This window comes from Neolamprologus brichardi, chromosome 14 (genome assembly GCF_056152115.1).
Source record: "Neolamprologus brichardi isolate AB-2024 chromosome 14, ASM5615211v1, whole genome shotgun sequence".
Lineage (NCBI taxonomy): Eukaryota > Metazoa > Chordata > Actinopteri > Cichliformes > Cichlidae > Neolamprologus > Neolamprologus brichardi.
Window position 1 is genome coordinate 33,844,121 of NC_142117.1, and position 23,118 is coordinate 33,867,238.

At 41.1% G+C, this 23,118-nt stretch overlaps 2 protein-coding genes across 3 annotated transcripts; both read left to right on the forward strand.

The window, feature by feature from the left end:
* The first annotated feature begins 12 nt into the window (after nt 1-12).
* Nucleotides 13-11,686, forward strand: LOC148098986 (cytochrome P450 2F3-like). Of its 2 annotated transcripts, none has more exons than XM_087851178.1 (9): nt 13-477; nt 659-821; nt 954-1,103; nt 4,128-4,288; nt 4,443-4,619; nt 5,835-5,976; nt 6,104-6,291; nt 6,398-6,539; nt 11,501-11,686. In XM_087851178.1, exons 1-9 carry the CDS (start codon nt 307-309, stop codon nt 11,560-11,562), a joined length of 1,356 nt encoding a protein of 451 aa, XP_087707304.1. In that variant the 5' UTR covers nt 13-306; the 3' UTR covers nt 11,563-11,686. The 2 variants fall into 2 exon arrangements, with proteins under 2 accessions (XP_087707304.1, XP_087707303.1); XM_087851177.1 differs by lacking the exon at nt 11,501-11,686 and adding an exon at nt 7,632-9,365.
* An 83-nt stretch (nt 11,687-11,769) lies between these two features.
* On the forward strand, nt 11,770-22,189 carry LOC148098987 (cytochrome P450 2F3-like). Its single transcript, XM_087851179.1, has 9 exons — nt 11,770-12,205; nt 12,436-12,598; nt 12,729-12,878; nt 13,313-13,473; nt 13,636-13,812; nt 19,878-20,019; nt 20,425-20,612; nt 20,719-20,860; nt 21,004-22,189. The coding sequence occupies exons 1-9, from the start codon at nt 12,035-12,037 to the stop codon at nt 21,183-21,185; spliced, it is 1,476 nt and encodes a 491-aa protein (XP_087707305.1). The 5' UTR covers nt 11,770-12,034; the 3' UTR covers nt 21,186-22,189.
* The last annotated feature ends 929 nt before the right edge of the window (nt 22,190-23,118 follow it).

Here is a 23,118-nt window from a genome sequence, read left to right on the forward strand (position 1 = left end):
TGGAGACAGGTTTTTGGGTTGCTAGCATATTAAGTTCTGCTTTTATGACAGTTTGATTTATCCTGTTCTGTTAGTATAGTTTTACTCTTAGTTAGACTTTGCAGTCTTAATCCCAATTTATATTGTCTTTGAGTTCTTCTTCCAACAGGGCTCTTTGTAGCTTTATTTGTGTAGCTGTAGTGTGAACTTCATAGTTCTCATAACACTGAGTCTTGTTGAAATTTCTTTTTGCTTCTAGTTCCTTGACTTGCTGCTGTCTTGTATTTTTGTGTATTATTTTATAGTTTTTAGATTATATAGAGCAGGATGGAATCTTGTGCAACTGTCATCTTGGCAGGTTTAATCTTAGCTCTGCTGTGGATGTTTAATATAAAACACAAAAGGAACTGGCATTTGCCTCCAGGACCCACTGCACTTCCTCTCATAGGAAACCTTCTACAGATAGACAAAAAAGCACCTTTTAAAAGTTTTGTTAAGGTAAGAGTTCACTTTTTTAAATATTTGTGCGGTTTTTTAAGTTGTACAATAATTTTTCTCGTAATTTGAGGAGACCGACACACTTTTAATCAACACACTGAATTTAACTTTAACAGCATGTTGGTATTTAGACAAAACTTCAGATGAATGTTTATCATTTAAACAATTCACATATCTTTAGTTCAGTGAAACCTATGGGCCAGTGATGACAGTATACCTAGGCTGGCGGCGGACAGTACTTCTGGTAGGATATGATGCTGTGAAAGAAGCCTTGGTGGATCAAGCAGATGACTTCACAGGCAGAGCACCAATTCCATTTCTACACAACCCTAACAAGAAATATGGTAAAGCGTGATCACTCAAATATGTTGTCTTCGTCAAGGCACAAGTGATTTTTTTTTCCCTAGTGCTTTAATTCTTTCATGAATCAGCATGGCTTCTCTTCCATTACTTTGGTAAGTGGTTTAATCTTTCAGGTTTAGGGAGCAGTAATGGGGAACGCTGGCGTCAGCTGCGACGCTTCACACTGACCACTCTAAGAGACTTTGGGATGGGACGCAAGGGGATGGAAGAATGGATCCAAGAAGAGAGTGAACATATGAGGGCTCACATACATAAATTAAAAGGTATAGTTTCAGCTGATGTGAAAAGGGCTACTGTGCAATATGGCAAGTTATGTTTACTATGCACAGCATAGTACCTATATTTATATAACATATTAAAAAATTTAAATGCTGATAAGTGAAAACAAATACTAGGGTGCAACGATACTCGTATCAATATTGAACCGTTCGATACAGTGCTTTCGGTTTGGTACGCATATGTATCGAACAATACAAACTTTTTAATTTATTTTATCAACCTTTCTTCTGACGATGCTGTCTCTCTTGAGAGCTCAGTGGATCTGCGTTCAACTACTTCGCCTGGGCAGCACTGTAGAGCGCAGATCCACTGAGCGCAGCGCAAGCTAGCAAGACAGAAGCTAAGCTCGTTGCAACATGGCAAATAGAACCTCCTCCACCCTCATTTAGATCTGGCCTTTGGAACTATTTTGGTCTTCATGTGAAGTATGACCCTGAAGGTAAGCACGTCATAGACAAAAGTAAAACAGTATGTCGGATGTGCCACATGGGCAATTAAATGGGTGGGAACTACTGCGTTTTGCTCGTTAACGTGTTGAGTGATTTCTCAATCAGATAGATTTATTATTTTATCCCTTTGTTGTTTCAGCAACATTAAATTTAAAAACTGTACGTTTGAGTTAAAATATACAGTGGGGCAAAAAAGTATTTAGTCAGCCACCGATTGTGCAAGTTCCCCCACTTAAAATGATGACAGAGGTCAGTAATTTGCACCAGAGGTACACTTCAACTGTGAGAGACAGAATGTGAAAAAAAAATCCATGAATTCACATGGTAGGATTTGTAAAGAATTTATTCGTAAATCAGGGTGGAAAATAAGTATTTGGTCACCTCAAACAAGGAAAATCCCTGGCTCTCACAGACCTGTAACGTCTTCTGTAAGAAGCTTTTCTGTCCCCCACTCGTTACCTGTATGAATGGCACCTGTTTGACCTCATCATCTGTATAAAAGACACCTGTCCACAGCCTCAACCAGTCAGACTCCAAACTCCGCCATGGCCAAGACCAAAGAGCTTTCGAAGGACACCAGGAAAAGAATTGTAGACCTGCACCAGACTGGGAAGAGTGAATCTACAATAGGCAAGCAGCTTGGTGTGAAAAAATCAACTGTGGGAGCAATCATCAGAAAATGGAAGACATACAAGACCACTGATAATCTCCCTCGATCTGGGGCTCCACGCAAGATCTCATCCCGTGGGGTCAAAATGATCATGAGAACGGTGAGCAAAGATCCCAGAACCACACGGGGGGACCTGGTGAATGACCTGCAGAGAGCTGGGACCAAAGTAACAAAGGTCACCATCAGTAACACACTACAACGGCAGGGAATCAAATCCCGCAGTGAAGCCAGTGCATGTCCAGGCCCGTCTGAAGTTTGCCAGAGAGCACATGGATGATACAGCAGAGGATTGGGAGAATGTCATGTGGTCAGATGAAACCAAAGTAGAACTTTTTGGTATAAACTCAACTCGTCGTGTTTGGAGGAAGAAGAATACTGAGTTGCATCCCAAGAACACCATACCTACTGTGAAGCATGGGGGTGGAAACATCATGCTATGGGGGTGTTTTTCTGCCAAGGGGACAGGACGACTGATCCGTGTTAAGGACAGAATGAATGGGGCCAAGTATCGTGAGATTTTGAGCCAAAACCTCCTTCCATCAGTGAGAACTTTGAAGATGAAACGAGGCTGGGTCTTCCAACATGACAATGATCCAAAACACACCGCCCGGGGAACAAAGGAGTGGCTCCGTAAGAAGCATTTGAAAGTCCTGGAGTGGCCTAGCCAGTCTCCAGACCTCAACCCCATAGAAAATCTGTGGCGGGAGTTGAAAGTCCGTGTTGCTCGGCGACAGCCCCAAAACATCACTGCTCTTGAGAAGATCTGCATGGAGGAATGGGCCAAAATACCAGCTACTGTGTGTGCAAACCTGGTAAAGACCTATAGTAAACGTTTGACCTCTGTTATTGCCAACAAAGGTTATGTTACAAAGTATTGAGTTGTATTTTTGTTATTGACCAAATACTTATTTTCCACCCTGATTTACGAATAAATTCTTTACAAATCCTACCATGTGAATTCATGGATTTTTTTTTTCACATTCTGTCTCTCACAGTTGAAGTGTACCTCTGGTGCAAATTACTGACCTCTGTCATCATTTTAAGTGGGGGAACTTGCACAATTGGTGGCTGACTAAATACTTTTTTGCCCCACTGTATATTTATAATTTTAATAAATGACAAATTAAAAAAGCATGAACATTTTTTGTATCGAAAAAATATTGAACCGTGACACCAAAGTATCGAACTGAACCGAACCATGAATTTTGTGTATCGTTGCACCCCTAACAAATACATATATATTTTGATATATAAAACACTATATGGAACACTATCATCCCTAGTGACCACACCCATATACCAATTTTCATCTACAACTCTGGCTGTCCCAAATGTACACACTCTTTGCCATGAGAATGCTCTAAAGAAAAAGACAAGGACCAGTGTTAAAATCACTGACACATCATGCCAGATAACCAAAAAGGAAACACAATAAGCTGTCCATGAACATAACAGGACACTACAATACTAACGGAAAATAATCAGTCTTCACTTTGGAAAAACAGAAGCATATTACAGTAGGCTAATCCCACTAACCCAATATTCTCCACTACTGAATTGACATCCACTACCACTTCCACCACCAAAAAAACCAATATGACCTGCTACAACAGAGAGTTTTTGTGAGCTTCAGGTTGTTAACACATCAGGATGCACAACTGATATCAGAAATCACAGTCAAATGCATGAAAACACCATTTTCTGGAAAGCCGTGTGCCAACAAACATACGCTTTGAATCTTTTTAAAAGTTGATTAGCCAGGACCAAACTTGTAATAGTTTGAAACGGAGAAGCGCAGACTAAACAGTGGGAAAGTCAGACGTGTGGGCATGTCATAACTAAAGTGAAGTCCTTAGTTAATTTGACAGATGATTCCTCTTCTCTTGCAGGTGCACCATTTGACCCCACATTCTTATTGAGCCGTACTGCGTCTAACGTGATCTGCTGCCTGGTTTTTGGTCAACGTTTCAGCCATGAAGACAAGCAGTTCTTGCACCTCCTTACCATACTTTCTCATATAGGAAAGCTTAATAGCAGCCCTGTGGGTCAGGTAACTGAAAGTGGGAGCAGAATTAAAAATTAGTTTGATTAAGAATATATACATCAGAGTCTGTCCTGCATCTTTTAAAAAACATACTGGGAAAATTATCCAAACACAGTACATGCTTTACAAGAATGTATGGTGCTATGCTTCCTTACAACAGATGTACAACCTCTTTCCAAAACTCATGGACCATCTTCCTGGCCCCCACCACAAAGTTTTTGCAAAGTATGAAGAGGTGAGAAAGTTTATCAAGATGAAGATCCAAGAACACAAAGACACATTGGACCCCAGCTCCCCACAAGACTACATAGACTCCTTCCTTATTCGAATCAACCAGGTTGGAAAACTTAAGCATAATATATAAAAGAATACACAAAACTACAACTACTGTGTTTATTAATGTAGGTAATTAATAAAATCTAAAGTGCTAAAAATTATATTCTTAATTTAGCTGTGTCCTGCACCTACATTGCCTAAGCAACTGTATGGACTTTTGGCTACCATCAGAGTGTAGCACCAGCAGTAGCTAAAGAAAAAACGTGCGGGAGTTTAGGGAGACCATGGAGCAGATTTTCAGCCAGCCTCAAAGCAACATGCTGTCGGGACATAATGTTGGAGCATTAGTTAAACCAAATGGCATAACCAGATATTTGAAGTGTCCCAGGTGTCTGTTCAAAAGCTGTCTTCCACTTGTCCCCATGTTTGATCTGAACCAGATGATATGGGTTTAGAAGGTTGAGTTTGGTGAAGACCGTGGCGCTTTGGAGTGGTTTAACCGCGGAGCTGATGAGGTGTAAAGGTTATTTATTCTTAACTGTAATGTCATTTAAGCTGCAAAAATCAATACATGGCCGGAGACAGCCATCCTTTTTGTCAACAAAAAAGAACCTGGCCCCTATCGGGGAGGAAGATGGCTGAATGATTGGCTGGACAAATCTAAGAGAGGATTTTGAACCTCCAAACAAGGAAAACCTAGGATGAGTGGTGTATCTGGAGAATGAAATGTGAAAAGGTTGAGAGTGTTTCCGTGGTTTTGTAATGTAATTACAAGTAAATTAGTAATGCGACGGGCGCAGTGCAATGATTGATGTGGGCAAAACCTTCATCGTTTAAGGCTTTGGCAGGAATGGGTGGGTCTAGCTTAGCCAGTGAGATGTTCAGTTGTTCAGTTGTCATAACCTGTTTGAACTGCTCCCATCAGGCAATAGATATAAAAGCATCAGAACAAAGACTAATAGACTAAATAGCAACATCTACCCTGCAGCTGTTAGGGTACTGAATTACAGGTAATCACCTACAATTAGCCTGACAAATACTGTGCAATGGATGACATCCTGTGACATCCTGTGCAACAGTGCTTATGTGCAATAAGGTTCTATTAATTATTACTGAATACAGTCTTCTGCCTCTTTTTTATATTTCATTTGTAATTATATTTTAAACTTTGCTTGACAAGGCAGGGACTGCATTTATTTTGTTGTACTTGTTAAAATGACGATAAAGATATTCTGATCCTCTGATTCAGAGAACAATGGCAACTTTCTTCTCTCAGGAAAAGGAGATTTCCACAACTGAGTTCCACTATGACAATTTGGTCTCTACAATAATGACTCTGTTTCTGGCTGGAACACAAAGCACCAGCTCCACCCTGAGATATGCTCTTAGCGTGCTGATTAAATACCCCAAAATACAGGGTAAGTTTACAAAACAAGACCTTGAATTTACTTTACGAGCCCTAATACATTATTGTTAGGAATACGTCCCTTGGTGGACGTATAAAACAAATCAGAGTGGTAATCATTTCTGCTTTGCTGTGTCCAGAGAAAATGCAGCAAGAGATTGACACTGTTATTGGAAAAGGCCGTTGTCCCAGGATGGAGGACAGGAAGTCCCTCCCTTTTTCACTTGCTGTCATCCATGAAGTGCAGCGTTTTCTTGACCTTATCCCTCTCAGCGTCCCTCTCTACACACTGAATGACATATCCTTCAGGGGTTATACAATCCCAAAGGTATTCTCAATTCCAAGATTTCATGTGTATTACAGAATCTATTGTATATCAAGTCAGAGAATAATGTTGAAAGCAGCAACACTAACAAGATATATGTTTTGAATAGGACACTGTAATTATTCCACTGTTGCACTCTGTGCTAAAAGAGGAAAAGCAATGGGCCACTCCCAGGTCCTTCAATCCCCAGCACTTCTTGGACAATAATGGCAACTTTAAGAAAAGCCCTGCATTCATGCCATTCTCTGCAGGTAAAGAGTCAACACACAGTCATTGATCATCCAGTTCTTTTGCATGTTGACGTAATTTTTTTCCCCAAATATCTTGATATTTACAGTGAAAAGCAATTCAGGGCTCTAGAATGTGACCAGTTTGGACACACATGCAACCTAATTTCTCAATGGTGTGACTAAAAAAATCCTAGGTCGCACCGGTGTGACCAGCCATTCGAGTAAAAGAAAATGTCCCTACAACTCTGAAAGTCTCCGTGTGGTCAACAACAGACAAACACTATGCCCATATTATGGTCTAAACCATTTAGAGACCTCTCTGATTAGCTGTGGTCCACATATTTCTTTAGGCCTGCGTGTGTGTACGTTTGAAAATGCAGGCGAATAGAGAGGTGTGAGTAGCCTAGGCCCGATACAAGTAGATATAGCTGTGGGTAATGACAAAAGATGAAAAGAACGATTGATAACTTTTTCCTTCAGGCCTGATCCGTCCGTAGCCAGTGCTATGACACGGAGCCATCAAGCTCTCAGGTTGTGTCTAACACTGGTCTGGAGATGGCATAAGATAATGAGCCATATACGGTCACCAGAGGAGGCCGAGATGATGATTAAGTTTAACATTGCCTATGTAATGTTACAATATGCCTATTGTAAGTCCGAAATAATTCTTCACAAGAAAAATGGCTTGAACGTAAACCCTACATACAGTAATGATGTCGCGTATGTGAAGTTTAAAGGTGTCATCCCGAACACAGAAGAAAAAAATGGGAAAAAGGCCAAATTACAGGAGTTGGCCATCTGAGGGGCATGTGACTGCAGTGGAGGATAGTCTATAAGATATCAAGCTGTTTAGATGTTCAGATATTGAGATGTTCAGTTGGAAGCCTTATCAGACACTTTGAGGTCCTTTTAATTAAGATTTCCTTTCCTTTAATATATCTTGAGATGTATTAAGTTTCAATTTCAGCTCAGTGAAGCACTTAAAGCACAAGCACTTTTTCAGTCACTTATGTTTCTTGTAGAACTGTGCTCCAAATAAATAACTTTGTGTTGACAAGATAGTCTAGAGCCCTGCAATTATTTTTAATCAGAGTCCTTTGTCTATCTCTACAGGGAAGAGAAACTGTGTTGGCGAGTCTCTGGCCCGTATGGAACTTTTTATTTTCATAGTATCATTGCTGCAGGATTTCACTTTTTCCTGTGCTGGAGGCCCTGACAGTATAAACCTCATTCCTGAAAAAAGCAGTTTTATTAATGTGCCCCGCAGATACCATATCATGGCCACACCTCGTTAAAAAGATGATTTGTTCAGACAGAGTTATAGTCTGGTTGAAGCACTCGAACAAGGATGTCTTCATCAGCTTCTTGTGAAACAGTGATTTGATGTTTATTTTACAGTTAGTTTGCTAGTACCTCACTGATGTAGAACACACAACCATTACATGCAAATCTTTCATCTCATCATAACTGTGTTTTCTGTTTTTTGTCATTTATTCTTTATTTAATGAGTTGTTTAATGGACTGTTTTTCTCTACAAGCAATAAATATTACTACTATCTTGAACAAATAACTACTATAAATGGCTTTACACCTATCAACAAATCATAAAGACTTTTATATAAATACTCAGTCTCATCATCACTGTTGAAACTGTAGAAAACAAAAAAATACAAGGATTAACGTGAATTAATTAAAAATTGCTCTCCTGTCTGAAATGTTGTTTCAAAACTAAAATCTTAGTATTTGCTTTAATAACATTCACTCCAATGATGTATTTAGTTTCCACAAGTGTAGCACAATGTTAACGCAGCTGGTTTAATGCAGAGATTATTTTGACCTCTTTTGGGACAATATAGCCAATTTTTAACTATGCCACAAAATTTTTTGGGGTAAACACACATGAACCCTGCAAAGAGAGTCCGAGGTTATTAGGGATGCACCGATACCGATACTGGTATCGGGTATCGGCCTCGATACCACATTTTCTAAAGTACTCGTACTTGTTAAAAGTCCTCCGATACCGGGGACCGATACCACGGTCTGAGACCTGTCTATGTTTGAGCGGCATGTAAGGGGTTAATCACAGGCGCCGAGTGCCCGCCCCAAGGCCCAGAGTGCCCGCCCCCAGGCCCCGGCTGCAGCTCAGAGCGGGGAGAAGGGGAGGCGAGACAAGTCAGCTGTGTGGAACTATTTCAAAGTGAACGAAGACGCAAAAACAAAGGCGGACTGCAAATTGTGCTCAGCGAAATTGTCCAGAGGAGGCTCAAAAGGTAGCGCATTTAACACAAGTAATTTAATCAAGCACCAAAAACACGACAACGAGTACAAAGAGTTTACCCACGCTTATTTACCCACGCTTATTAGCACAGAGGAGCATAGCTGATGCTATAGCAGTGGGACGGAAAATAGTTGGGCATTTTAAACATTCCGCCTTAGCCTACTCCCGCCTCGAGGACATTCAGGGATAGCTCAACCAGCCAATAAAGAGACTGCAGCAGGACGTACAGACGCGCTGGAACAGCACGTATTACATGCTCCAGTCCCTCATTGAGCAAAAGCGAGTGCTGGGCGTGTCCGAGCATGAACTCCCTGACTATCTCACCGCTCACCAATGGGCTCTTATGGAGACGACTGTTGCCATCCTCGCCCCCTTTGAGGAACTAACTAAAAAAGTGAGCAGCCACGATGCACTAGCCTCTGATGTCATCCCAGCTGTGACTGTGCTAGTGAGACTTCTAAACAGAGAAACAGACGAACAAATTTAAAATTAAATTTTGTTTTTTATAATTATTTATTCTGTAATATGTTGCATACAACATGCTTTTCATTTTAAATAAATGTTCTTAATTCCAACCTAGTCCCTTGTTTGTTTGTTTTTTGTTAAATTATAGGACTAAAGCTGTTACCTGTAAATTTAAATCATGTTTTTATTAAGTAATGCAAGTACCCATACTCGTACTCGTTTCCAAAAAAGTGGTATCGGTGCATCCCTAGAGGTTATTTTTTTGTAACCTTGTAAACCAAAATATATGAAAATTTTATGTTTGTGCATCTACAGATGAGAATTTGTGTCTGTGTAAAAAAGATCTGTGTTTGTAAAAAATATTTATTGTTTTTTGCTTTACGGAGCTTCAGGTCCTGGAAGAATAAATGCTCAGCTTTTTCCTTCATCACCACGAAGGAAAACAGCCTGTGCAGCTGTAGAGGACATAAAGTCAGCGATAGAAACGACAAGGAGCCAGTGCATCTAATACACGTAGAGCTGGCGCAAAAACCCCACAGAGCTCAGCAGACAGTGCAACAAATTCTGGATCCTTGGCTTTAAGTTAGCAGTTTGCATTAGCAGCACATGCTGCGTCCGCTGTGAAAGGGCCTTTATGCTGCGCACTGACTCACAGCAATGGTCAGCCCTGACTTTGTGTTAAACTAATCCTAAAGTAATAATGGTATTTCTAACCACTGATATACCACAACTTGATCCTTTCAACAGCTACCAAAAGTTAGGGGACCTAGCTTCTATGGGATATTTATATAGAGATCCTCCAGCTTCAAACTTTATTACCCTTCCAGGACCTGAATCTCAGTAAAGCACCCCTCCAACAGCCAAACCCATCTGTTCTCTGACCGGATTGTTAAATTTGTGATTGACACAACATTGACCAATCAGCTGAAAGGAAGAAAAATCGGGTCAAAATCCGTACTTGTAGTTGAAATCCACATGCAGCCAGGGAACCTGAGCACAGTTTTACATGTAGCTTTTTGCTTTGTATCTGTAACCAGACCTTAACAAAAAAAAGTGTAAATTTTTTTCAAATATAGTAAGTAAATAGTAAATTTTTTTTATACACACAAATTCTCATCTGTAGATGCACAAACATAAATTTTTCACATATTTTGGTTTACAAGGTTACAAAACTCAGTACACAAATACGCATTTGATTTGCAAGTACAAAATATTTATGACCACAATTTGAGCCCATACGGTAGTTACACTCGCAGTAGCACAGGAACAGAGCAAGAGGGAGAGGGAGAGAAAGAGAGCCAGGGGCAACAACAAGAGACAACATCATCACATTAGAAAACTACAGTAATGGAAATGAGTGACACCAATAAAAGAAGCAAAATCTGGAACCATTTCAATTTTATTGACAATACATAGGCAGAGTGTAGCGTCTGCAAGAAAAGGTTATCATATAGAGCCGGCTCCACAAACAACTTGCACAGGCACCTGAGAACTGTCCACCCATCAGTGCAATGGGAAGATAAAACGCAGTCACTTGAGTGTGATATTAATGAAGATACCAGTGTGTCCACTGTAACTTTTGCTGCTGCTGCATAGCATCTTGCAGTATACCACTCTAAACCAACCCAGAGCTCTATTAGACAGTTTTTGCAGAAGTCTGTGACCCCGAGCAGGACAGAACTCAATTGATAAAGACCTATCAAAAATGATTGCAAGAACAAATAGCTCAGAAGTGCATTTAATGTGTTTATTGTTGTGTGTCGTCTAGCCTGCCGCTGCTGTTGGTTTTGGAGCCGCAATAAAACATTTAATAATAATGGATTGGATTTATATAGGGCTTTTCAAGGCACCCAAAGCGCTTTTCAATGCCACTATTCATTCACTCTCGCATTCACACACTGGTGGAGGCAAGCTACGGTTGTAGCCACAGCTGCCCTGGGGCAGACTGACAGAAGCGAGGCTGCCATATCGCGCCATCGGCCCCTCTGGCCAACACCAGTAGGCGGTAGGGTAAAGTGTCTTGCCCAAGGACACAACAACCAGGACAGAGAGGCCGGGGATCAAACCGGCGACCTTCTGGTTACAGATGCACTTCCCAACCCCCTGAGCCACGGTCGCCCCAATATCAAAACAAATTGTGTTCTCTATTTTTCTCACTGCTAATTTGTTAGATTCTTGTTCCAGTTGTGGACTGTTTATTTCTGTTATATAATAATGTTTACTTTTTCCAATTTGCTAGGGTGTCATGTCACCCCTGACACTCCAGAGACAACACAGCCTCACTCCCTGCATCACAGATAGAGAGCCCCTGCCCGACTCTGCCAGTGATAAAGACCCTGGGTCACCAAGGGCTGGTGAGGGCACCCCCCCATATTCCATGCTTACGCAAACTCCCTGTTAAATATAAACAGATCTCCTAAAGAACAGTGACTATATATATATATGTATGTGTGACTGTCCTGGGTCTTGGAGCCAGGTTTTTGGGTTGCTGGCATATTAAGTTCTGCTTTTATGACAGTTTGATTTATCCTGTTCTGTTAGTATAGTTTTACTCTTAGTTAGACTTTGCAGTCTTAATCCCAATTTATATTGTCTTTGAGTTCTTCTTTCAACAGGGCTCTTTGTAGCTTTCTTTGTGTAGCTGTAGTGTGAACTTCATAGTTCTCATAACACTGAGTCTTGTTGAAATTTCTTTTTGCTTCTAGTTCCTTGACTTGCTGCTGTCTTGTATTTTTGTGTATTATTTTATAGTTTTTAGATTATATAGAGCAGGATGGAATCTTGTGCAACTGTCATCTTGGCAGGTTTAATCTTAGCTCTGCTGTGGATGTTTAATATAAAACACAAAAGGAAGTGGCATTTGCCTCCAGGACCCACTGCACTTCCTCTCATAGGAAACCTTCTACAGATAGACAAAAAAGCACCTTTTAAAAGTTTTGTTAAGGTAAGAGTTCACTTTTTTAAATATTTGTGCGGTTTTTTAAGTTGTACAATATTTTTTCTCGTAAATTCAGGGGACTGGCACACTTTTTATAAACACACCAAATTTAATTTTAACAGCATGTTGGCATTTAGACAAAACAAGCACCTCGGTATACCCTTGGTTTTTTAGTGTGCTTTATAAATAAAGTTTATTATTATTAGTTTATTATAAATCATTTTACATATCTTTAGTTCAGTGAAACCTATGGGCCAGTGATGACAGTATACCTAGGCTGGCAGCGGACAGTACTTCTGGTAGGATATGATGCTTTGAAAGAAGCCTTGGTGGATCAAGCAGATGACTTCACAGGCAGAGCCCCAACTCCATTACTACACAACCCTAACAAGAAATATGGTAAAGCGTGACCACTCAAATATGTTGTCTTTGTCAAGGAACAAGTGATTTTGTTTCCTAGTGCTTTAATTATTTCATGAATCAGCATGGCTTCTCTTCCATTACTTTGGTAAGTGGTTTAATCTTTCAGGTTTAGGAAGCGGTAACGGGGAATGCTGGCGTCAGCTGCGACGCTTCACACTGACCACTCTAAGAGACTTTGGGATGGGACGCAAGGGGATGGAAGAATGGATCCAAGAAGAGAGTGAACATATGAGGGCTCACATACATAAATTAAAAGGTATAGTTTCAGGTGCTGAAAGGTCATTTCACATGCCCTGAACATTACAGGACACTATAACACTAATTGAAAATAATCAGTCTTAAGTTTAGCAAGATAGAAGCATACCACAGTGGGCTAATGCCACTAACCTATTATTTTCCAGTACTGAATTGACACCCACCACAGCCACCCAAAAAACCCAATATGATCTACTAAAACAGTGTTTTTGTGAGCTTCAGGTTGTTAACACAACAGGATGCACAATAACTGATCTCAGAAATCACATTCAAATGCATAAAAACTGTTCTTTGGGAAAGCCATGTGCCAACAAACATACTCTTCAAATCTTTTTAAAAAACAGACTAAACAGTGGTAAAGTTGGAAGTGTGGGCATGTCATTACTAAACTGAAGTCCTTAGTTAATTAGACAGATGATTCCCCTTCTCTTGCAGGTGCACCATTTGACCCCACATTCTTATTGAGCTGTACTGTGTCTAACGTGATCTGCTGCCTGGTTTTTGGTCAACGGTTCAGCTATGAAGACAAGCAGTTCTTACGCCTTCTTAACATATTTTTTCAAATAGAAAAGGTTAACAGCAGCCCTGTGGGTCAGGTAAATTAAAAATTAAATAGAAATGCTTTTTAATTTGGTTTTCATATTTTGTATAAGAGTATATACGTCTTTTGAAAATCATACTGTAAAAATGATCCAAACACAGTAGATGTATCATTGTCTCTTCACAAGAATGTATGTTGCTATGTTTCTTTACAACAGATGTACAACCTCTTTCCGAAACTCATGGACCATCTTCCTGGCCCCCATCAAAAAGTTTTTGCAGAGTATGAAGAGGTGAGAAAGTTTATCAAGATGAAGATCCAAGAACACAAAGACACATTGGACCCCAGCTCCCCACGAGACTACATAGACTCCTTCCTTATTCGAATCAACCAGGTTGGAAAACTTAAGCATAATTTATCAAAGAAAGCTCAAAACTACAAATACTGTGTTTATTAATCTAGGTAATTAATATAATCTAAAGTGCTAAAAATGTCCTAATCTTGCTATGAATGATTTTAAACACTCCTCTGTGAATTGTCACCTTCTTGTGATGGAAAGGTTTGTATGTTGTTGGAGGAATTTGTTTGTGACAGGGTCTCCTAAGGCAAACTTGTGCTGGGTAAGGGACCAAATGAAAACTGATTCAGATAATCCCTATGAACAAGGGTTTTGGGACAAGGAACATTATCTTTCTAGTGGGTAAGGAGCATGATGTTAAACTGAAGACCCCCAGCTAGATGTGGTCAGGCTTATTTCAACACATTGCACAGGCTCTGGAACCAAACTCCTTTTGAGGGTCTGGACTCCGTTCCAATCTGGAGTTCCAATCAGTATACTTGTATCTCCTCAGTTTTTTGCCTGCACATTGGAAGTTTCACCAGTGGACAAGTGAGTTGTTTCCCTGCCCCTTCCGGTTGGGGACTGTGCCCTTACAGTCGTTTGCACTTATGTGCTTAACAACAGTTCAGAGTTCAAATTCAAATTTTATTTGTCACACACACAACCATACACAGTATGACATGAGGTGAAATGCTTGTAACTGTGCAATGCAATGCCCGACCATTAAATGACAGTGGTTTTACAGTATTTACAATTTACAGGTTATACAAAATTTACAGATTTAACTTAGAAATTTACAGTAAAAAAATGTGCAAATAGCAAAAAGAGATTATAAATTATAGGAAGTGTGCATGAAGAAAAACCAGAGTGCGTGTGGTGATGTGATGTGTGTGGGAGAGTCCAGTCCTACACCTGGTTCAGGGACCGAATAGCCTGGGGGAAGAAGCTCCTCCTCATTCTCTCTGTTTTGGCCTTAAGGGAGCGGAGGCGCTTCCCAGACCTCAACAGTGAGAAAAGTCCATTGTTGGGGTGGGAGAGGTCCATCATAATCTTCCTAGCTTTGGTCTTGCACCGCTTGGTGTAGATGGACAGCAGGTCAGGGAGCTCTGATTGAATGATGAGTTCGGCTGAGCGCACCACTCTTTGCAGATCTCGTCTGTCCTGCTTGGTGCTGTTCCCAAACCAGGTGCAGATGTTTCCCGTCAGGATGCTCTCGATGGTGCAGGAGTAAAAGTTCTTGAGCACCTTCAGTGGCAGATGGAAGTCTCTAAGTCTTCTGAGGAGGAAGAGACGCTGACGGGCTTTCTTAACCAGGGTGTTGATGTGACAGGACCATGACAGGTCCTGAGTGATGTGGACACCCAGGTATCGGAAACTGTCCACTCTCTCCACTGGCGTGCCACTGATGATGAGGGGCTTGTAATTCCTCGCCTGCTTTGTAGTGAAGTCCACGATCAGCTCCTTAGTCTTGCTGACGTTTAGGAGGAGATTATTCTCCTGGCACCAGGTCTCCAGGTTCCTAATCTCCTCCAGGTCGGCCGTCTCGATGTTGTCGGAGATCAGGCCCACAACAACAGTGTCGTCAGCAAACTTGACAATGGAGGTGGTTAGTGATGCACCGATACCGATACTGGTATCGGGTATCGGGGCCGATACTGTAAAATGTGTGTGTACTCATACTTGTAAAAGTTAACCGATACCATGAACCGATACCAACTTATTTCATTAATCAGAGGGTGGCTTGTCATTTTTGTTGTAGTTTTTTAGATTGGCCACTAGGGGGACATCCCGTGCTAAACAGGCACAGGGTTAGAAGAGTTAGACTGGCAGCTCCAGAAAAAGAGAAACTGGAGGCTGCTGTAGCTAGGCTAAACAAAATGTCAGCAGTGTGGACCGGAACAGCCAACTTTAACTCAGGTTTTGGAAAAGCGATGAAAAATGTCAAGAGAAAATCCACGGGCAGTTAAAATAACAGAGGCTCTGACTCATTTTATCGCTCTGGATGACCAGCCAATGCCAGTCGTGGAAAACATAGGATTCTTCTCAGCATACTCGAGCTGCGATATGAAATTCCCAGCCGCCCACACATCAGGGAGATAATGGTGCCAAAACTTTCTAAAGAGGTAAAGACAAGCAGTGTGTGCGCGATGTCAGTCCTTGGTTTAACAGCACAGTGGACTGATGATCCACGGGCAGATGGGGAGTTCGTTCGTTAATGCTAAATACTTTCGTTATTTTGTTTGTTTGTTTACAATATGGACACTCTGCAACAATTTAAAAGTTTATTTTATTCTCAAACCTAATTTGTATTTATTTTATTCCAAACAGAAGTGTTTATTTATTATTCTGAAAGCTCGAGACACTGCCAATAGTTCAGTGATATTTGTTAAATTACAATGTGGAGACTCTGCAATAATTTAACAGAAGTGCTTATTTTTCACTTGAAATTTATTTGTGGTCATTTTTTATTAAGATATAATTTATTATCAGCAGAGAATAAGATAAAACCTGTCTTCCAATTCATTGCATTTGTGTGTGTGTGTGTGTGTGTGTGTGTGTGTGTGTGTGGTAGAAGTATCGGTTTTCGTACTCTCTATCGGCAAGTACTCAGATCCATGTATCGGTATCGTATCGGTTTGAAAAAATTGGTATCGTTGCATCCCTAGAGGTGGTGTCTGATGTGGCTACACAGTCATAAGTGCACAGTGAGTACAGCAGGGGGCTTAAAACACAGCCCTGAGGCGCTCCAGTGCTGAGTGAGATGGAGGGGGAGACTTGTTTTCCCACCCTCACTGATTGGGGTCTGTCTGTGAGGAAGTTGAGGATCCACTGACACAGTGATGAGCTGAGTCCTAGATCCGTCAACTTGGTGAAAAGCTTAGAGGGAATTATTGTGTTGAATGCTGAACTGTAGTCCACGAACAGCATCCTAACATAATTCCCTCTGCCAGTGTCCAGGTGACTCAGGGATGTGTGGAGCAGGTGAGATATGGGATCGTCTGTGGAACGATTAGTCCGGTAAGCAAACTGAAGTGAGTCGATGGTGGCAGGAAGTGAAGAAGTGATGTGATCTCTCATCAGTCTTTCAAAACACTTCATTACAATTGAAGTCAGTGCTACTGGACGGTAGTCATTGTGGCAAGCGGGATGTTGTTTCTTTGGAACAGGGACAATGATGGACTGTTTGAAGCACGTGGGAACCACTGCTTGGGCCAGTGAAAGGTTGAAGATCTCCGTGAACACCGGTGCTAGCTGGTCAGCGCAGGCTCTCAGGACCCGGCCAGGGATTGCATCTGGTCCTGCTGCCTTCCTGGTGTTCACCCTCCTGAAGGTGTTCCTCACGGCATGCTCTGTGATGATGAATGCATTGTCTTCACTGGTGCACTCTGAGCCCGCGCAGCCGTTTGTTGTTTTAAATGCTGCGGTGTCAAAGCGAGCGTAAAACGTGTTCAGCTCATCAGCCTGTGAAGCGTCGGCATTCATCATTGAAGAAGCTGGTCGTTTATAGTCCGTTATTGTCCGCAGTCCTTTCCACAGGCTCCTAGAGTCGCACTGTCGTAGCTGTGACTCTAGTTTTCCCCCGTAGCTCCGCTATGCCTTTCTGACCGCACTGCGCACGTTGTAAGACGCAGCCTTGTATAGGTCCATATTACCAGAGATGAGCCCTTCATTGTAGGCAGCGGTGCGTGATCTCAGAGCGTCGCAGATGTTTTTATCCACCCACGGCTTCTGGTTGGGAAACTTTCGGATGATAGATCTTTCTGCTGTGTCGTCCGCTAGTTTCCTGATAAATCCCACAACCGCTTCCGTAAACATGTTGATGTCATCAGAGCTTCGCCGAAACATGTCCCAGTCTGCGTCATCCAGTGCTTCATCCAGTGCGTCATCCAGTGCGTCCTGCAGCGTGGTCACTGATTGGTCCGTCCAGCAAGCGACCTCCCTCCTGATTGGTGGTTGCTGCTTTAGCCTTTGTTTGTAAACAGGCATGAGGAGGATGGCGGCATGGTCCGATTTTCCAAATGCCGGCAGGGGCTGAGCCTTGTAACAGTTCTTGAACGGGGTGTAGCAGTGGTCTTCTAATGTCCTAGTGCCCCGGGTGGGGCAGTTGATGTGCTGGTGAAGGTTGTGAAATGTCTGTTTGAGATTCACCATGTTCTAGCTGAAATGCATTGGCTACCCATTAAATACCGCATCCAATTTAAAATACTGTTGCTTACGTTTAAAATTACCAACAACACAGCACCGAGCTACTTTAGCAAACTCCTTATATCGTATGTTCCCGCCAGAGCACTAAGATCATCTACTCAGTTACTCTTGGTGCAGCTTAGATCTCAGCTAAAGTCTAGAGGTGACTGTGCGTTTGCCTTGACTGCACCAGAGTTGTGGAATAACCTTTCTATTGCGATCCGGGCGTCCGATTCTATCCAATCTTTTAAATCACGGTTAAAAACCTATTTGTTTAATCTCGCTTTTCCTGCTTGTCAATGCCTGTACCTGACTCTTAGACTTACTCTATTTGTCTTTATACATATCTTTTATGGCTTGTGCTTTTACAATGTTTTTACCTGATATGCATTTTATGCTACCCCTGTGTATTAGTGGCAATGACCTGTGAGTATATTTGGTACTTTGCTGAGGCCTTATAATACACATGTTAATTTGGGTCTTGTATGTTAAGCACTTTGGTATACCGCTGGTTTTTAAATGTGCTCTATAAATAAAGATTGTATTGTATTGTATAACCAGACAAAGGGGAAACAAACCTCAAATGTTACGACCCCCTCTGCTAGGCGTCAGAGAAGGAGTAACATACACAAGCCCCCAACACAAAACTGAGTAAAGAAAAAGGTTTTAATCTCAAACTTTGAACAGAAAACCAACAGGGCTGTTGAACAGACCACTGGGCAAACAATTATTACATAAAGAAAAAACAGTCAAGAGTAAAAGCTAAAGGTTAACTAAGGCAAGCTGGCAGCACACAAAATAAAAGCTAAGGGTTAACTAAGGCAAGCTGGCAGCACACAAAATAAAAGCTAAGGGTTAACTAAGGCAAGCCAGCATCACAAAACTCTAATGAAACTAAGTTCAGCTGGTTTAGCAAACAAAGAGCAACACAGCAAACAGTTTCAACAAACAACGTTCAAGTGTGAGGCAACGAGGAGGACTCTGCATGTCACTTCAGAGCAGCAATTTCCCATAGTGTGAAGGATCTTCAGCCTTTTATACTCCCAGGTGCAGACAATCAGCCAGTCAATTGGTCTTGGAGTGGTCATGGGATCTCCAGGCAGCCAATCGTCCGCGAGGTCTGGCACATTGAGATCTGCATAAAAGAAGGCTGGCACAGGACTCCCAGCAGCCAATCCTCCACGAGTCCTAGCACACTTGGATTTGCATAAACAAAAAGGCAGTCTCACGCCCTCCAAGGCCCCGGGCCGTAACACAAATGGCCACTATTTATACTAGCGCCCCCTAATGCGCCAGGCTGGAAGTGGGTTGAACCGAGGAATAACATTCATCCTGCCACACTCACATCTCCAATGGTTGTACACGTTGTCATTAACGTGGCTTCACTCCACATCAGCCACGCCGCTTTGCCAGCTAAAACACCGGGGTCGGCACATAAGGACGCTGTCATAGCCTGTCAACGACGTTGATTGGCTGCGCATATACGCATTATTGGCTGGACTATGGGATAAGGTGGCATCGTTCCCATATGGGAGCAGCCAGTCACTTACTGACTAACACTGCAAAACAGAATTGTTAAAGTATTAACTTTAATTTCAATTCAGGTTAGATTTTTTTGTGCGCAACGCAGAATTTCTGTGCGCAGAGACCGTGCCAGCAGTGCGCAATTGCGCACGTGCGCAGCTTAGAGGGAACATTGACACTGAACACGGGTAAAGTCTATTAAAGTAAGATATAACGGTAAGATAATAACTGATGACAAACAGATGAGATTATTCACCTCAGGTGTGCAGAAACAAAGGGCTAGAAGCCAGAATGGATCTAGATGCACACACAAATATACTCTCACACAGACAGAAAGAGAAAAAATATAAAGAGAGACACATCGAAGTACAGAGAAGCACAGAAAAACAATGACAACTTTCTTCTTTCAGGAAAAGGAGATTTCCACAACTGAGTTCCACTATGACAATTTGATCTCTACGATAATGACTCTGTTTCTGGCTGGAACACAGACCACCAGCTCCACCCTGAGATATGCTCTTAACGTGCTTATTAAATACCCCCCAAAACAAGGTAAGACTGTGAATTTACTTTATAATACATTCAATACTAATACATTATGGTTACCCATATGGAAAAGAAATAGTAAAAACTTATATGACTTAACTCATGAAAGTGGCCACTTTCATGAGTAAATCATATAAGGCTTACATGATTTACTCATGAAAGTGGCCACTTTCTCATTACTTTCATATATTGTTTTAGTAAGTATCCAAAACATACAAGTTTCATTATATAATTTTTCAAGGGATCTTATATCTGTTTTTACTCTTGTATGCTTTTCATACAAGTTTCACACAAGACAGATACAAACTTTATAAGATTTATATATATCTTTTCCATATGGGTAGGAATACCAACCTTGGTGGGCGTAAAAACAGATCAGAGTGGTAATCATTTCTGCTTTGCTGTGTCCAGAGAAAATGCAGCAAGAGATTGACACTGTTATTGGAAAAGGCCGTTGTCCCAGGATGGAGGACAGGAAGTCCCTCCCTTTTTCACTTGCTGTCATCCATGAAGTGCAACGTTTTCTTGACCATCTCCCTCTCAGCCTCCCTCACTACGCACTGAATGACATATCCTTCAGGGGTTATACAATCCCAAAGGTATTCTCAATTCCAAGATCTCATGTGTATTACAGAATCTATTGTATATCAAGTCAGAGAATAATGTTGAAAGCAGCAACACTAACAAGATATATGTTTTGAATAGGACACTGTAATTATTCCGCTGTTGCACTCTGTGCTACAAGAGGAAAAGCAATGGGCCACTCCCAGGTCCTTCAATCCCCAGCACTTCTTGGACAATAATGGCAACTTTAAGAAAAGTCCTGCATTCATGCCATTCTCTGCAGGTAAAGAGTCAACACACAGTTATTGATCATTCAGTTCTTTTGCATGTTCAATCATGCAAAAGAATATTTTTTTTTCCAAATATCTTGATATTTACAGTGAAAAGCAATTATTTTTAATCAGAGTCCTTTGTGTATCTCTACAGGGAAGAGAAACTGTGTTGGCGAGTCTCTGGCCCGTACGGAGCTTTTTATCTTTATAGTATCATTGCTGCAGGATTTCACTTTTTCCTGTGCTGGAGGCCCTGACAGTATAAACCTCATTACTGAAAAAAGCAGTTTTGTTAATGTGCCCCGCAGATACCATATCATGGCCACACCTCGTTAAAAGAGATGATTTGTTTAGACAGAGTTATAGTCTGGTTGAAGGACTTGAACAAGGATGTCTTCATCAGCTTCTTGTGAAACAGTGATTAGATGTTTATTTCACAGTTAGTTTGCTAGTACCTCACTGATGTAGAACACAAGACCATCACATTTAAATCTTTCATCTCATCATAACTGTGTTTTCTGTTTTTTGTCATTTATTCTTTTTTTAATGAGTTGTTTAATGGACTGTTTTTCTCTACAAGCAATAAATATTACTACTATCTTGAACAAATAACTACTATAAATGGCTTTGCACCTATCAACAAATCATAAAGACTTTTATATAAATACTCAGTCTCATCATCACTGTTGAAACTGTAGAAAACAAAAAAATACAAGGATTAACGTGAATTAATTAAAAATTGCTCTCCTGTCTGAAATGTTGTTTCACAATTAAAATCTTAGTATTTACTTTAATAACATTCACTCCAATGATGTATTCAGTTTCCACAAGTGTAGCACAATGTTAACGCAGCTGGTTTTCTGCAGAGATTATTTTGACCTCTTTTGGGACAATATAGCACATTTTTAACTACGCCACAAAATTCTTTGGGGTAAACACACATGAACCCTGCAAAGAGAGTTCGAGATTATCCTCTCTCTTTCCCTTTGACAGCTGGTAAGGACCCAGCACCTTGTAACGAAGTGGAAAGGAAAGTGGACGGTTGGAAGCACCAACTATGTCTCTAACTTGCTTGAGGCCAAGTCAATTCCATGCAGACTAGCTAAATGATCACAGTGTGTTTCTGATGCGTTCAGGGTCACTAGTTTGCTAGTACCTCACTGATGTAGAACACAAGACCATTACATGTAAATCTTTCATCTCATCATAACTTTGCTTTCTGTTTTTTGTCATGTATTTTTTTTTTCGTTTCTGTTAAAAAAAAGAAAAGAAAGAGTTATTGTTTCTTGTATTAATTGGACTATTTTTCCTCTACAGGCAATAAATATTACTACTATTATTGACCAATAACTACTGTAAATGGCTTTACACCTATCAACAAATCATTAAGGTTTTTATGTAAATAGTCTCATCATTGCTGTTAAAACTTTACAACCCCGCCCCCAAAAAAGCCTAACAAGGACAAAGTCAATTTTTAAAAAATTGTTCTCATGTGTGAAATTTTGCTTTAAAATTTAAATCATAGTATTTGCTCTGGAAGCATAGAGCTGACACCCAGGCAATAAAACAATAGAGGTATATCACGTTATACGTGAAAACTTTATTGTTCTAACAATATACTTTTCATGTTTGTACATTATACTTTCACGTTTGAACGACATAATATCACGTTATTACAAAAAACTTTAACGTTCATACAATATCAAGTTCAAGTTCAAGTTCAAATTTTATTCGCCACATGCAGAGGTAGGTTGCCCTGCAGTGGAATGAACCCGCCCCCCGACCTTACATACACAACACAGACATCACATGGGGATACAAGTCAGAGAATGGTTGATACAGAAAAAAACACCGAAATGGATATTACAATGGGAAAAAGTACAAGAGGAAAAAAAGAGACCTCTACTCATGCTGGGCTACAGGAGGACAGCATGAGAACAGGAAACAAAAAAACTCCTCTGCACAGAAAAGCACATAAATGTCCACAGTACAACATTATAGAGCACGTGACCAGCAACAGGGTTGTGTAGGGGATAAGGAGTAATCCCAGGCAACACAGCAGACATCCTGCCACTGCGCCGACTCGCCAGCGCGGGCCCAGACCCGCCTCGTGTTCCCAGGAGGTAACAAGCATCGAAGGCGTTGGAAAGGGAAGGGGAGATGAGTGCTTATCAGTGTAAGTGTGTGTGTGTGCGTGTCCATAGTTCAGCTGAGACAGTGTCCTTCGCCCTATCAGGCTAAGTAAACAGTCCTCCAGCCAATCCAGGTG

What these genes read in the sequence shown, in the direction of transcription:
- LOC148098986 (XM_087851177.1), top strand. Translation starts at nt 307, where the DNA reads ATGGAATCTTGTGCAACTGTCATCTTGGCAGGTTTAATCTTAGCTCTG. An exon ending in CAACCCTAACAAGAAATATG is followed by an intron (nt 822 to 953) that starts GTAAAGCGTGAT and finishes TTAATCTTTCAG; the next exon opens with GTTTAGGGAGCAGTAATGGG. An exon ending in TCCTTATTCGAATCAACCAG is followed by an intron (nt 4,620 to 5,834) that starts GTTGGAAAACTT and finishes TTCTTCTCTCAG; the next exon opens with GAAAAGGAGATTTCCACAAC.
- LOC148098987 (XM_087851179.1), top strand. Translation starts at nt 12,035, where the DNA reads ATGGAATCTTGTGCAACTGTCATCTTGGCAGGTTTAATCTTAGCTCTG. An exon ending in CTTTTAAAAGTTTTGTTAAG is followed by an intron (nt 12,206 to 12,435) that starts GTAAGAGTTCAC and finishes ACATATCTTTAG; the next exon opens with TTCAGTGAAACCTATGGGCC. An exon ending in TCCTTATTCGAATCAACCAG is followed by an intron (nt 13,813 to 19,877) that starts GTTGGAAAACTT and finishes TTCTTCTTTCAG; the next exon opens with GAAAAGGAGATTTCCACAAC.